Source organism: Gobius niger (assembly GCF_951799975.1).
Source record: "Gobius niger genome assembly, chromosome: 12".
Taxonomy (NCBI): domain Eukaryota; kingdom Metazoa; phylum Chordata; class Actinopteri; order Gobiiformes; family Gobiidae; genus Gobius; species Gobius niger.
Genome location: NC_136863.1, coordinates 10992111 through 11008862, shown reverse-complemented (window position 1 = coordinate 11008862; position 16752 = coordinate 10992111). Strand labels below are relative to the sequence as shown.

The 16752-nt window shown below is 42.3% G+C and overlaps 1 protein-coding gene across 3 annotated transcripts in view; it reads left to right on the top strand.

Moving 5' to 3' along the window:
* Positions 1-16752, top strand: part of LOC306972062 (serine/threonine-protein kinase BRSK2) — a 237188-nt gene that overhangs the window by 196304 nt on the left and 24132 nt on the right. For all 3 annotated transcript variants that reach the window (XM_079568514.1, XM_079568513.1, XM_079568512.1), the window contains exons 9-12: positions 1688-1719; positions 5634-5798; positions 8969-9066; positions 10311-10461. In XM_079568514.1, the coding sequence (XP_079424640.1) occupies positions 1688-1719; positions 5634-5798; positions 8969-9066; positions 10311-10461 (446 nt within the window). The remainder of the gene's footprint in view (positions 1-1687; positions 1720-5633; positions 5799-8968; positions 9067-10310; positions 10462-16752) is intronic.

Genomic DNA, 16752 nt, shown 5'->3' with positions numbered 1-16752 from the left:
ATGGTGCCACTCGGCTGTGGTTTTAGAAAATGACTTACTGCCACCATATGCGGGGAGTGCAGTTTGCCTTATTTTACCCTCATTTATGAATATGACAGTGATCCAAAAAGAAAGTTTTTTAGTAAGTAATCAGGTCAGGTAACAATTATTATCGGACTCACCGTTGTTTTTGTGTTTTTACTTCTGTCTGCGTGTACGAGATTTCTTCACGTTTTAAGAAGTGAAGCAAATTTCCTTGAGCTCTTTACTTTCAGAAGTCAGAAAAGCTATTAACCTTCAGTAAATGGGGAAAGCATATGGTTATGGCTGCCTTCGTTGTGTCCCATGGGAGAAAATTGTATTGTAAACAGAGAAGAGCTGCATAATAACTCCAAACAATGGGATCAAAAAACACACCCCCACACAAACACCCGCTACCTCATTCCCGCTATGACACACGGTTGATTTATTTTGACGGAAAAGTTACCATCATGCCGTGTCAGTTCACATCAGCAATCCATTGTATTGAAATCTGCTGGCATGTTGCAGGACATGGGAAGTGTTAACTCACAGTGGAATAAAGTTTAAATTTAAATGCTGAAGGGAATACATGAGGTCGCGTGCGATACACACTAATGGAATCATGAAGAAGAAGTTTACAGGCTAACGGGCCAAGCTAACTGCAGGCAAAGCTAACTGCGGGCAAAGCTCACTGTGGGCTAGCGCCACTTTAGCAGTGTTTACAGCCAAGTTAGAGTGAAAAAAAATATTTTCATTGTGTAATTGAGTTGTGGCACAATGTACAATATCCCTCTCTCCCTTTGTCTTTTCTGTCAGCGTAGTATTTACTCTCACGGACAATTAATGAGTAAAAAAAGGCAACATGCTACAACACCTGCAGTGGCGCTTATGGCCTCTAGGGGCATGAGTTACTTAGTTCTGGTAAAGGTAAATTTTTTCCTTTTATCTTGGCAAAAATTGAAGACTAAAATCCATGTAAAGCACACATTTTTCCCTATGGGTCCCTGAACCCCTTTCCCTTCACAGGATGAAGAAGAAGAAGAAGAAGAAGAAGATCTTTATTTATATAGCGCCTTTCACAGACATGGTCACAAAGCGCTTTACATGAGACAATTGTACATTCTCTCCACACTCGGTGGTGGAAAGCTACGTTTTGTAGCTTCAGTTTCCCCTGGGGGAGACTGTCAGAGGCGCTTTCGCGACTACACACGTCTGCGCCAACAGACCCTCTGACCACCACCATACATTCACTCACACATCATTCATCCTGGCCTATTGTGCATGTTTTTAGTGGTAGGGGAAACCGGAGTGCCCGGAGGAAACCTACGCAGACACGGGGAGAACATGCAAACTCCACACAGAAAGGCCCCGTCCCTGGTGGGAATTGAACCCGGACCTTCTAGCTGTGAAGCGAGAGCACTAACCACTGCGCTACCGTGCCGCCAAGGTCCTGGACTTGACCTTGGGGCAGGTGGGATCTTTCTGCTTAGAGTTTGCATGTTTTTTCCTGAGAGGATGGTCCCACTTAGACACATAAGTCTCAGTGGGACTATCCTCTCGGGGAAAAAAACATAACTGGAAAGGCAGTTAGATATAAAAGGGTAAAACACAATTGCCTGTTCATCCTTACATATGGGTTTTGTATCCCCAAACTAACCTGCCCCGTCTCTTCTGTCTTGTCTTACAGCTAGAGCAGATCCAGAAGCACACGTGGTACATGTGAGTATACCCTTGTCACTATTTACTCTCTCCTGCATGCTCTGTAGTCCTGCGCTTGCCTCCCTCTCCCTGCATGATAAATGACCGGTAGCTGAGCAGTGTGTTTGAGCCGTGACTCGGGGGGGCGTGGGGGTAAACTGCCAGTGCATGAAAGAGGATGTGCAGCATATGGTCACATGAACAGGGCGCAGTGGAGAAGGAGAAAGCTAAGGTTGGAGCCACATGACCTCCCTGTGCTAACGTTTAACTCTAATAACACGCCGAAACCTTGCTTTGTTGTTAGCGTAAATCTTTTTAATTATTCATAGTGCAATGTGGCAGCACTGTAGCATTTGGTGTGTGATCTTTTTTTACCAAGTAAGTTTCCAACTAAAAAAAACAACACCATCAGACCACGTCAGTCTCTCTGAGCCGTGGGACATACTGTATGACAAATGGCAACCGACTTAAATCCCACCCCATGAAGTCAGTCTAGTTGTCACTCAAGTGTTTCTAACTGATTTAGCGCGTGTCCCAACAGCCCGCGCCGCCCCCATGAATCACGGGAGATGAATGGGAGTCCGGTGAGGGAGCTGAGTTATAGTTTTTGCGTTGTAAAAGATCATGCAAACAGACAGCGGGACATGATAAAAGAAAAGCGGAGGAGACAGGCGCCCGGGAGAGAAAACTAATACGGCGTGAGCTCCGTCCCCCGACTGTCTGCTGCGGTGACGGCCCAAATGATTAAACTCGCATCGGAACAAATGACAAGCAATATGAGGTGAACTGAAGAGGGATTTTTTTTTTTATTGGTGAAGGTGAGTTCTGGCTTCTGCAGTTTTAGGAAAGCGTGGTGCTGAAAGGACAGCTCCTCACTAGTAGGCATAGAGAAGTGTTGGCCCCCTGGTGGTATTTAGTAGGATGTGTGGTTCTGTTCAGTGGTGGCTGTTGGAAGATGTCTAAATTGTAGGGGTGTAGCATCTGACCAAAGTGCAAGTTTTGGTTTATAGCTTTCTTTTTCATGCTCTGCGCAAACTGAGGGCTGTAGACAGTGTGCCTTTGTAGAGCAAAGTCCTGCAGATGACCAGGCTGCGGTGAATGATAGATCCAGTGTAGGGCTGCACGATATAGAAGTAACTTGTGATACTGCTGTGCAATTTGCTGGGTTGCAGGTGACATCACCTTTTACAGAGAGATCATGGACCTAGTGACTGATATTAATGATCATATTTGTAATTCATTTAAGATACGACTTGTTAAAGGGGCTTGATGCAAGTTGGCAATTTTATACTCACTACTGCCACCTCAGGTCATACATGTAACTTCACCTTCTATATTAAACTCGTACATGATGGCAATTCGGACCCAAAGTAACAACTTTATGACTGACAGTGCCGGATTTTAAAGGCAGTTGTGGTGAATAGGTCTACATCTTAGGACATGGCTGGAACCTGCAACCCAGCAATATCACGATTACGATATTATTGCGATATCTCACTAAACCATTGCAACCATTCCAAGTAAACACACATTTAAAGTAACTAGTTTTACAGCAAATTGTGTCAGTACATGACTAAAAAACACTACCTTAACACCACAAGACTAAAATTTAACTAAATTAGGAAATGTTTAATTAGATTAAATGTTTTCCTCTAGCACTTTTACACTTAAATTCAGTGCCTTTTTTGGCTGAGTCTCGATCTCAGAACGATGAAGACTTTCGCGATACTTTGTGGCTTCTCGCAATACGGATATTGCATCACCTAATGTCCTGATATTTTTTGCGATATATTGTGCAGCCCCTAATCCCGTGCATGGCTCATTGTCAGAGGCGCAGACAAATGTGTCAGATCCAATCTCGTTCATAATCCACCCTTTAAAAGCTTTGTTTCCAAAAAAGTACAAACATAATGTTGTCCAGGAACAGCCCAAATATGAGGCTTAAATCAGATGATCTGTGCCAGTTATACATAAAGCACTACTCTTAATACTGCAACATCTGTCTGTTCGGCTACTGAATGCTTCCTTGCTCGCCTTTACTTTTTATATTGAATATTTCTTCCATGGAGATGCCATTTTTTGTCAACTCTATGGCTAGTACTTATCTTTTGTGCTCCACACTGATATCAACTAAATTAATACCTTAGACCTGGCTTGATCCTTCCATAAACACTAGTCACAATTTGGACCCAGTTTAGACTTGGCCTGTCTTGCTTAAGTTTAGCTTAGTTTGCCCCAATGCTCCATTAAACCCTTAGTTTGCAACAAGGTCATCATAAGATCTTGGTTTATTTTAAGTAGGTTGTACCTGGAAACATTTCCCGTGGCATCATCAGAAGCTAAAGTTTGACAATCCTTGGCGAAAATTCAGAACTACAGCACTCCGTCTACTGCAGTTTCATGTGCAGAGTCCGCAGGGAAATAACAACACCCTGTTTTTACTTGAATTGTTCTATTACTGGGGTGAGATGTAGGTCACCAGTATATATGTGCACCTTAGGGATTAGAGTATAGAAGCACAGACATGGAAGTTTTCAGTTGGAGTCATTTGTTAAATCAGACACGCGCTCTCTGGAGGTTAGATGGGACAGGTAACAGCCTTACAGGAGCATCGGGGGCAAAACAAGCCAGTGATGAAGCTAAAAATGGAGAATAAAAATAATCCACATGGAGATTACAAAATGACGCAGTATGACTCAGGCTGGCTGCTGGTTGACCTCGTTTTAGTTTATGATGCAAACGTGCAAAATGAATGAGAAAAAGTAACACTGCGAGATGCCGATGACTAGTTTTTATTAATTTATCACCTATCACCACTCGGCGTTGGAAAAAAAGCTCAGTCAGCAATACTGTTACAAATGAGTCATTGTTTGGAGATATGAAGATTTTTGTTTTAAGTGTTAATTGCGGACTTTTGCTTTACTGTTCGCTTAAAGAGCAAATAAACACCAAATCCACTTTTAACAGTGTTAATGGGTGTTGAATAGAGTGTCATCAGTTCTACCCATGGTTCTGCCTCTATGCTCCCGCCCACACACTCCACTCCACTCTATCATGTGGCAACCAGGAAATGTGCAGGGCATCCGACTTAGCCTGACCTTGGCCATCCGTAAACTCTGGGTGTTGTAGGTGACGTCAAGCATTTGCTCCGCATTTGCTGGTTGTCGTTTGGCAATGGCGGCAGATACGAAAGTAAAGGAAGCTCTTCTGGATCGGCTCCCAACTATCCAGAAATTGAAGCCTTGGACCAAGAGTTTTGAAAGCTGTTCACCCCTCCCACCTAATAACGGAGCTCAATTGTGAAGTTCCAGACCCTCTGTATGAAATGAGTACGATGGTATGGCATGGACCGACTGCCTTGTGGCTAAACATTTTTTTGTAGGTTTGTTGGTACGTCAACCAATCACAAGTCATGAGAGTGTACCAACTGTCTGTCTGTCAGTTCTGTCAGATCTAGGGGGCATGGTCCGAGGTTGTCAACAGAGCAGACACCACCCACACTCACCCCCTATGTCTCCCCCAAAGCCTCAGAGACCACCCCTTTCGCTGCCATTTTTGACTTTTGTTTGTGGATGGGGAAAGGCTCTGACACACCCGTTTAGGCTCTCTTTAAGTGTGAGGCAGTAGTGGAACCTAATTAAGTACAAATTACATTTACTTTTACTTCACTTAAGTAAATAACTAAACTAAACCTAAACCAACAATAGCATCCTCAGCACACTTTAAGAAACACTGTCTTTGCATTTCAGGGCTAACTTTATAATCCAAGGTCATACTGTTGGCGTCTTTTGTGCACTGTATGAAATTAGCCGTATGTATTGTCCCCATATGCAAATTTATCCACGCACTATTTACGTTTATAACCCACTCCCCATGCTGTCTAGGTCATTATTAACACTTTGCTGACTTGGCCTTTTTGTTCTTTTTTCCCCCAGAGGGGGCAAGAACGAGCCCGAGCCGGAGCAGCCCGTGCCCAGGAAGGTGACCATCCGCAGCCTCCCGTCAGCGGACGACATAGACCCGGACGTCCTGGACTCCATGCACTCGCTGGGTTGCTTCAGGGATAAAAACAAACTGCTCAAAGACCTGCTCTCCGACAAGTGAGTGATGGGAACCAGAAGAGCCAGTTGTATGAGAAGAAAATGCAGATAGGAAAGGGAATTATACAGGTGAAGGGGGATGAAAGCGTACGGTGATGAAATAGAGGAAGAGAGAGGAGATAAGAAGGACTGTGGGAGAGGGAGAGCTGTGTGGAGTCGGCTGTGTTTTAGGCCGGCTCTTATGAAACCCACTGTGCCTGTCAGTTCCTATGACACAAGCCATACATCACTTAAGTGTTATCACAAAGCACTTACAGAGCGCAACACTTGAACCTGGTGCACAAACACATGGGGGATTGCACTTCAGATTGCACTTGGGTCGACAATACCGGTGCTTCACTGGCATCTTAAGATATTCACAGGCAGTTTTAAGTATTTTACGAAAAACTTAATTGGGTCTGTGGTGCAGCGTGTGCTCACCCTTAAACCAGAGTGATCTTACATCACCACCGCTTGCAGGAAGAGCACCTATGCCAAATTTAACATGCAAATCACCAACATGACTATTGACTAAGGTGTTTATGTCCCTTTTGACCTTTTACGGGTTATTTTTTTCAGAAGTCAGAGAAAGCTTTGACCATGTGGTAAATACACAGCTAAACATTTGTGGGAGACCAAGAAATACATGGTACACAGGTACACTATATTTGTATATTTGGCAAATTGAACCCTTTCACTGACAATGGCACTTGAAATGATTCAGATTCTGAGATAAATGCTGACATGATAATACAATGCCTGACCAAAAAAACTCAGGTCGCCACCTGAATTTAACCAACTGTTATGATCTGGGGTTGCTGCAGCCGGTCAGGTCTAGGTTCAGTAACACTATACAGTCAGGTCCATAAATATTGGGACATCGACTGCTTAAACTGCTGACTTTCATCTTTAATTTAAGGCTATTTACATCCTGAAGACATTTGCAGTAGCGATGAAACCCAGTGTCTGGTGATGTCTATGCCTTCTAGACTTCAGGCTGTAAAGGATTTGCAACCAAGTATTAAAAAGAGAGAAGATAGATTAATAATTGTTACTTTGTCCCATTACTTTTGGTTCCTTAAAAAGTGGGAGGCACACATACAAACGGTTGTAATTCCTAAACCATTCATCCGATTTGGATGTGAATAGCCTCAAATTAAAGCTGAAAGTCTGCAGTTTAAAGGAATAGGCCACCGTTTTTATATACTAAGATATGTTCTTACCTCACTTTAGTCGAGTTAATATATCCCCGTCTGGTCATTGTCCGCGCGCTCTGTCACGCAAACGGAGCACATACGCAGCCTCTCCCATATGTGACATAGCTCCGAAAAAGCTCACGATAGAAGCTACCAAGCTCTTCCACGTGTTCCCTATTTAAATAAAGTTACGTGAAGTGTTTTCATGCGAAGTATATTTACACAGAAATGTAACGTGTCGATTTTATAAGCAAATAAAAAGGGGGACTATATTGTGAGGCGTAATGATACGAGGAGCACAGCGTCCGTGTAGTAACTCCTAAAGACTTCCCCCGCTCACTTCCGTCAATAACCTTTAGGAGTTACTGCGCGGACGTTTTACTCCTCGTATCATTACGCCTCACAATATAGTCCCCCTTTTTATTTGCTTATAAAATCGACACGTTACATTTCTGTGTAAATATACTTCGCATGAAAACACTTCACGTAACTTTATTTAAATAGGGAACACGTGGAAGAGCTTGGTAGCTTCTATCGTGAGCTTTTTCGGAGCTATGTCACATATGGGAGAGGCTGCGTATGTGCTCCGTTTGCGTGACAGAGCGCGCGGACAATGACCAGACGGGGATATATTAACTCGACTAAAGTGAGGTAAGAACATATCTTAGTATATAAAAACGGTGGCCTATTCCTTTAAGCACATTTTTGTTGTTTCATTTGAAATCCATTGTGCTGATTTATAGAGCACATACACACATAAGAACATAAGATTTGAGTCGATGTCCTAATTCTTATGGACCTGACTGTATGTGCCCTAAGAATGAGCTGACTACCTGAACATCCTGAATGAATTTCATTTTCCCTGATGGCGCGGGCATATTCCAAGAATACAATGCCAGGATTCATCGGGCTGACATTGTGAAAGAGTGGTTCTGAGACACCATTTTTTACACATTGATTGGCCACTACAGAGTCCAGATCTTAACCCCTTTGGGATGTGCTGGTTAAGGCTTTGTAAAGTGGTCACACTCTCCCATCATCAATACAACACTGAATCTTTTCTGCATTGCAGAAGCTTATTGAAACAATGCCACAGTAAATGTGTGCTGTACTCAAAACAAAATCTTGTACAGTGTATGACCTTATTTATGGCAGTGTATTGGCTACCCAATAGACTAAGGTTGGCGGTTCACCCGGCCCTAGATGGAGAGTGGAAGCATATTTCTGTGTGGTCATGTAAATTTGTATAGCTTTTTTTTTTTTTTTTGCCCATACATATCTACATGCATTGCACACATCTTCAGTTCTGGTTTGCCTCCCATCTGTTATTACAGAGTTTAACATATCCTCATCCTCTGCTGTTTAATCCTAAGTGCCTTTGCTTCCTCACTCTGCCCTCTCGCTGCGTCTTCCGCTGCTCCTCTCTCCCGGGAGCGGGCCCTTAATAGTGCTGGACGGGGGGAAATTTCGATGTGCTTTCCGTGCTTGATTTTAGCTGAAGTTGCAGGACCTTGTCTCTTTGCCTCCCGCTGCTCTACAATCTGTCTTTATTAGAGCCAGCCCCATTCCTCTGGCTTATGCATGCAAACGAAAGGCCCAGGGGCTGAAGATATTAGGCGGCTCATTTAGACAGAGAAGGACAAGTCGTAAGGTTCTGATTCTCTCCTAAACTTGAAGAGAAAATCCTTAATTGTATTATTATGGTTTAATGGTGTGAGAAAGTTTTGTCTTTTGGTGATTTTGCAAGAAAGTTAGAAAGTGTGAATTATTCAGTTTATGTGCTGATCTGGTGAAAGTTTCTATTTTGTTTTATCTCAATACAAACCTCAACTTGAACTGTTTTGTCCTGAAATGTATAATGACATCCCTCCGAAAACGCATTTGAAACTATTAACATCTTTAATGAGCCATCGCTGCAACATTCATTTGAACTCCTGCCCCCTGACTTTTTCTTCATGAATTGAATATAATGTTATTTTTTTCTTTCTCTTACAGTGACAACCAAGAAAAGATGATTTACTTCCTGTTGCTGGACCGTAAAGAGAGGTATCCCAGTCAGGAGGACCAGAATCTGCCTCCACGAAATGAAGTTGGTAAGAAAGAAACAAGAACACCACCACAGTGATGATTTAGTATGCTCATAGGCACACAAAGAAGTGAGTTTTTATTATTGAAATGCTTTCTCAGTCATCATCTGTACCTGGTTGTTTTAAAATATCAGTTCAGCTTCTTTTTGGTCACAGGCTTTACTGGTCAAAATGGTCAAAATAACAATGAAAATTAGATGAAAACATGGATAAAAATTACGCAATCAATTACGCACAAATGTCAACTTTATTTTTCCACATAAAAAGTTGCATAATGCTCCTTTAATGTATCGGTACCCTACACCTGAGTGAATCAGCCAGACCCATGCTTACAGTGACTTGGCATCTGCTACTTTATTAGACATTGTCCAGGACTGATGATTAAGCCATGGCGGCACAGATTGCAGAGAGAGAAAATAGACAAAAAACAGTTGACCTTAGGAAGCCCTTTTGGATGACGCATGGAAGGTCTTTTTAAAAGGTCATTTTAAAACAACCCAGTGCAGATGACTACTTGAAAACCTTGACGACAATGGAAAACTCCTATGCGACTGAGAAAGTTACCGCTACCTGGAGCCAAACTGCTACTTGTTGTAACTTTTACCAATGTGACACTACACACTATTGTATTTTTGCTAAACATTAAAGTGGTTTCTACTTGGACACACCGACTGAGTTAGAAAATAATTAAGTATGCCTCTTTTTATTTAATGGAAAATCTAAGATCTTGTAAAATCTTCTAAGAATATGGCACCATTTCCATTTTGGCGGATTGCCTCGCCAGATAATCTTTGAAGTGTCCTACTTATTGAAAATAGGCAAGCTTCTCCATGAATATCCTGACTGCAACTGGCAACAGAGTGATGTTTTTGAGAAAATGAGAAAAAAAAATAACCAACCTGAGCTAAAAATTCACCATTTCCCAGCCACGGATTTGGAGGATAGAGAGATGCTCAACTTGCACTTGTACTCTGCCTATTTTTTACTGACAGAGGCAAGTGTGCGCGCTCAGATACCGACATTTTGATGAATAGACTCCCTCTTGAGCGAACGCGATACAGTCAATGCGCCGGCCATTAGTTCAAGGTCTGAAAGGGAAGCATTAGCTATTCAGTATTAGTTAAATGTCAGAGCCATCAGGGCTAAACATCGCTCACAAATGCAAAGGTTTTTACACAGTTGGGCAAAGCCGGCAGGTGCACCGTGAGTCCATAATGTTTTTTTTTTGTGTGTGTGTGTTTTTGTGCTAGATCCGCCGAGGAAGAGAGTGGACAGTCCCATGTTGAATCGCCACGCGAAGAGAAGACCAGAGAGGAAGTCTATGGAGGTGTTGAGCGTCACAGATGGAGGGTCGCCGGTGCCTGCCAGGAGGGCCATCGATATGACGCAGCACGGACAGAGGTGAGCGCCACAAGGTTACTTTGTGACTGTGGACCAGGATGGACGAAGGCATTTGGACCTGGAGGGGATCATTAACCGAGCACATTTTCTCCAGTTTGGCTTTACCCAAATCTAAAAGCCTCTCGACTGGAGCTTCTACAGACTCTAGGCCAGTGTAATGCCTCATTTGAACGGCCAACAAAATGAATTGCGTTGTTACTGTTGTTACTGCCGCTTTTTTGTCGCTTTTTCATCACTTTTCTGTTGCATTTATGTAACTTTTTTGGTGCTTTTTTGTTGTGTTTTCATCCTCGTTGCTGTTTTGTTTTTGTCTCTATTTTGACACTTTTTTCAAGAAGCTTTTCATTTTTGGGTAAAGCCAAACTGTAGAAAATGTGCTTGGTTCGGGTGGGGGTCTAAGAGATGAGCTCATCAGTGGGTCCAAAATTATAGTCATGCCCAGATTGTCGTCGCCCTTTTCAAATATAGGATCAAAATGTGAAGACACTTCACCCTCCTTGCCTCCAGTGTCTGTGTACATTGGTGTTTGACTGAGAGTGTGACAGCAACACTTTTAGACACAAAATATTATTCTGCATGTGGATTGAATACATGTGTAGAATGTTACATTTTTAAATTCATCTTAGGAACAAGAAAAGGTCAATACAGTTAATTTTAATTGTTAATCTTCTTGCTACATGTTTGAAGTGAGGAAAAAAAATCATTATGCAGGATTTAGGGATTCACAAAGTTGTGATTGTATTGAATGGTTGGGACCAGCACTTATTCAAGTACTCAAAAGTAATGATTGACTGTAAATACCCTTGATGGTAGGTCAAGGTTTAGTTTATTTCCCCTACACAGCCTTTGTTACATTTCTCAATGAATCAAATGATCCCTAACCACCTACGTGACATGTCCAAATGCCTTCGACCAAATGCCTCTGCTTTCGCCAAGCTCTGGTTTTACTCACAGCCGTGCTTTTTTCAGCTGGATTTACTGATCCTTTGGCATCAGCACTCTGACACTCTGCCCGCTCTGTCTCTCTGTAGTAAATCAGTGTACAGTAAAAGCCTGGAGATTCCCGAGGCCAATTCAAAACACAGCAAAGAAGAAAGGTATTGACCAGGTTTCCCCCTCCCTTAGCTGTAGAGTCCAGTGTTTGTGGAAAGATGCAGTGGGCCTTTTTTCGTCTTGTACCTAGCCTTTCAAACCAGTCTTATCATGGCAAAAATGTGACACAAAACCTCACAGTTTGGATGTGTTTTCTAATCACTCTTTAGGCTCCTTTTCGGTGCTTGCACTATTACTTCCTTTCACAAATTTACTGCACTGATAATCACTTTCTCACATACTGTGCCCCACTTTACTCTTGCGCGCGTTGCACTTTTACATTATTATTTTTTTTGTGTGCAAAATGTTCAAACCTCGACGACGCAGCTCAAGATGGAGGAGGCTGATTTTGAAACCTATTTCTCCATCTCGCCAACCAATATACATCCCGGCGCCGTGCGGTTCGGATCTCCGAGGCGTTGACATTTGTGACAGCGGGGGAGATTGAATCGCGGCGAGGTGATAACCCGATCTCCCTAACGATTGGCGCGGGGCTGGCACGGAGCCGGAGACGCCCTCAGATCTGCGAGACGCGAATGTAGAGGCAGCAAGAACATACAGTGCCGTTATGGAGTCCAATTTGCATGGCAGAGGAGGTTTCGCCTGGCAACGGAAATTATTTCTAACCTAATAGTATTCACTTCCGTTAAATTAGAGTTATATTTGCTATTTAGATCCAGCAAAGTAAGTTTGTGTTGTACAATATTTTTGCACGACTGAGCTCCTCGGAGTCTCATTAACTCCATCGATTGAATATTATAGCAAGCCATTAACAGAGAAATCAATCGAATGCACTAAACCAAAGAAACGTGTGTATTGTTACAAATAGTTTGACCAGTGGTTCCCAATTTTTTTTTGTCTTTCATTTCTACTCAAAGTAAAATGCCTCGAGAGTGTAGCCAATCATTTAGAAATTGTAAAGCAAAAAGTCTTAAAGGAACAGGCGCCCGTTTTTCCATACTGAGATATGTTCTTACCTGAGCTTGGACAAGTTGATACGTACCTGTCTGGTCTTTGTGCGTGCCCGTGGAAGAGCTTGGTCGCTTCCAACTTCACCCCCATTTGGAGCTATAGGAGTACATTAGGAGAGGCCAAATGCTAACAACATCTTTGGTCGTTTTGCATGACTGAGGACACGTACAAAGACATATAATTCTTAAAAAACAAAGGGAAAAAACAAATAGCTACAATGAGATGAATCTAATTAATTAATGGCACTCTGGTAAAAAAGTACACACATGCTACAATAAAATAATAATACTAAGAATATATATTTCTATCTACATCGGGGTGTCCAAGCTACGGCCCGCGGCCCACTTTGAATTGGCCCGCTGCAAAATAAATGTAAAATGTAATTATTTTTTTTTACTTTAAAGGGACTGTATGGATTTTAAAAATGTACAAATTATGTATTTTCCTCCCCCTAGATGTTCCAACAATGTCCTAATGTGTAGAATTAGCTCAGACATATTCACCACAACTGCCTCTAAAATCCTGCACTATCACTCAAAAAGGTGTTAATTCGGTCCAAAGTGCCGTCATGCACAAGCTTAATATAGAAGGTGCAGTTACACCCATGACCTGAGGTGGCAGCAGTGAGTATAAAATGGCTAGCTTGCATCTAGCCCCTTTAAGCATATTCAATTAAAAAGCATAGTTAACATTTTATTGCATTTGCTAACTTTATTGCAACAAATCTAAAAGCGTCTTGGAATAAAATAATTTAAAAATTGCGACAAAAACAAGGATGAAAACCCAACAAAAGAGCGACAAAATTGTGCCGGAAAAGCAATAATAACACAATTTAAAAAGCAACGAAAACACGACTAAAAAGGGATGAAAAGCCACAAAAACACAACAAAACGTGAAATAATACTATCAAAATGCAACAAGAAAGTGCCAAAGATTATAGATCGATTCGGGTAAAGCTGAACTGGAGAAAATGCTCTCAGTTAAAGCGAGTGGTAACAGGTTCATTTCTGAATAGAACTGGACACAGGAAGTGACGAAAGAAGAGGAAAACGTTACATACTGTACCAATGGGCCATGAGCCTCAGTTTTATTGTTTGGATTTGGAAATCATCCTCTTCCTATATAGGATCAGGGCAGTAAGTTCAACAATAGGGAGTATCAGGGCAAAATACAAGACTGCGCGAGTGTGTGATCGCTGGGTAGCCTGACGGGACAGAGTCGCCGTGTCTCGGGTCAGTTTGCCTCAAGGCAGCTGTGGCTATTGAAGTGAAAGTTGAAGCCTATACCCCTGGGACCAAAGAAGAAAGTGCATTATCTAAACAGCAGTTCGTCTACTGCGGCTCAAATGTAGATTCTTGGGCAACATGGGTAAATCTATTCATAACCTGAAGTTTAAATGTATTATTCAGTGGAGCCCTGGCTTGTTTCACTGCTTTTCAAGAGCTTTCACCTTTGCACACTCCTCAGGTCCAACAGGTCTAATCTCTTTTGGAAAGCGCCTCTGTGTGAGCTAAAGCCCCAAATCCACTGCTCTACAATCTTCATCTTATCGTTCTTCCATTACCATCTTACAAAAACAGCACACATCACAATAGAGCCCTTATCATATGTGACCTTTAGGGTGACTTGCATAAATCTCAATGAGAGGAGTGAGAGCAGTGGCGGAGAGAGTTACTCTGAAAGGTCCCCTGCATCTTTCCACAGAGCGGCTTTGAATTTGTTTGTTTATAGTCCACCTCCTACTCCAATTGTGTAGAAGAAATCCCTATCATTACGCACTAGTGTCTCTCTATCTTGTGGTTCCCCATGTGCAGCTGACCTTCAGTCCCTCACGGCCCCCCGTCTTTGAACGAAATTGGTATGCTAATGTGGAGATGCCTCTTGTTTTTCACTTGTAGGTGTGGCAACACTGTACAGACTAAAAGTTAACTCGCATTGCACAATGGTTTAGGACAGACCTGGGCAAAGTACGGCCCGCGGGCCACATCCGGCCCGCGAGATGATTCAGTCCGGCCCATAACTTGTAGGGCATAAATTCATAAGCATGTCAAAAAAAAAAGTAAGTCTCTAGCTCATTCCTGTGCGGAGTTGTGATTTTTTATTTTTATTACCAGAGTGCTCACTCCAGCCACTAGGGGGCAGATTAAATAAGAATAAAAGTAAAGAATTCCACAGGTGTCCAGCAAAGGGCACTGGCATAATAAGATATAAAGATATAAACAACACATTGTGTGACTTGCAAGTGGGAAATGGACAGTCTGCCCCTGGGCAGCTGTGGCTACAATAGTAGCTTACTACCACGGAGTGCGGAGTGAATGAATATTGACTACAATGTAGCAGAGACTTGTGACACAGGCTTGTAAAGTGTAAGCCGTTTTTATGAGGCTACAGTCCTGCCAGGCTCATCATTATAGATTATATAGATATAATCTATAGATATTGAAATAATTTATAGATATTGAAAAAAAGTCCTCAATGTATTTTCCCAATCAAAACATTTTTTTTTATTTTGGAGCTTTTGTTCATGGACCCCAGCGATACACTCCCGATATATTATACTTATATCCCGATATAAGTTTGAGTTATTGTTGGTGCGGCCCTCCGACTCAATTCAGGCTCCTCATGTGGCCCCTTATGAAAATGAATTGCCCACCCCTGGTTTAGGAGTTAGATTTGCAGCTCGTCTCCCACGCAATTTTGTCTCTAACCCTAACCTTAATACTAAACCCTAAGCATTTGTAAAACTAAAACACTAACTTAATAAACCCACCTGAAAAAGCTTCATTTGGAGTGCTGGGATTTGCGGGAGCGTGGCTTTTGGCTCAACTTTGCTGGAAAGTGAAATGAAACGTCCACTTTTGCCTCTTTTTGCTTTGGATTGGCACTTCCGGTAGAGCGCCAAGTCTGTTCATTTAGTGGAGAAGGAGGGAAAATATTTCCCGCTGAAATATGATGGACAGTCGACTGATTTGTGTAAAAGTCTTCCCCAGGACAGCTTTAATAGTAGCTTACCACCACCGAGTATGGCATGAATGAATAATGACTATAGTGTAGCTCTTTGAGAAACTTGGTAATACAGGCTTGAAAAGAGCAATACCAGTGTAAGCCAAGTTATTTTTATTAAAATGCCCAATGTTCATTTGCACCAAAAAGTCAACACTGCACTGTTTCTCTGTGCAGCCTAAAAATGGCTTGTGTCCAGGTAGAACTCATTTTCTCTTGACGTCTGCAGTCCAATATAAACTAATACGAGTGAAGGGGCGGGCACAATACATGGCGGCACCCACGCAAACTTCCGGAATAAGATGAATAGTAGCATTGACAGCGCATCCACTCAGCAGTGGCAGGAGCGAAACGAGTGGCTGCAGCTTCCATTCAATCCCTCTGCTGGTCGGCGACCGGAAAGCATCAACCGTTGTCACTTTCCGCTCGCCAGCCAGCAGAGGGAATGAATGAAAGCTGGTGTGGATGCAATGTTAGTTTCCTGCCTCCAGCCAAGCCCCGCCCACCACCTATATACAAAGAATAACAGGTTCTTTTTACACCCAGCTGTCAGACTATACTTTTACTTATAAATCTCATAAGTCTCCCTGCTAGGCCTTTTTATGTATTGGCATATTGACATTGGTTTATTAGATTGGAAATATGTGTCCCACATTGAAAGCTACAAAAAGAAGATAGTGTTATCAACATATCAACATTTGCACTAGTTCTTCCTTAGATCTGTGCGCCTTCCCTCTGATCCTCTGACTCTAACGTTATCTCTCCACAGCAGTGAACTTTTGTCGTCAGGGCCGGACACATTCTGAACTCCAGATCAGAGTGAAAACTTTTTTTTTTACTTTTCGAAACACGTGAAAGGAAATGTAATCTGGAATTGGCTAGACCGGTTTTATCCGAGCCCAACACTTCTGGGCTTGTATGTTTCTTGGTTTGGAAAGAAAACTTAAAATAAAAAAAAGATCCACCCTATTTGAACTGTTTTTGGAGTCAGAGTTTTGGTAAATGGGTGAGCAGCCTTCCTTCTTCACCCCAGAGGGCCATCCTTGAGTAGTTCAAACTCCAGGGCAAGGTCTCTGAAGCAGCCAAATTGTAGAAATAGCTGATTTAAAAACTTGAGAAAAATGAATATTTTTGCAACAAAGTTAAGGTCTTTTCTATATTTAAAAGAGATGGGCATGATGTTTCTGCAGCTAATATTTTTTGTAGCTTACAATAATCGATATC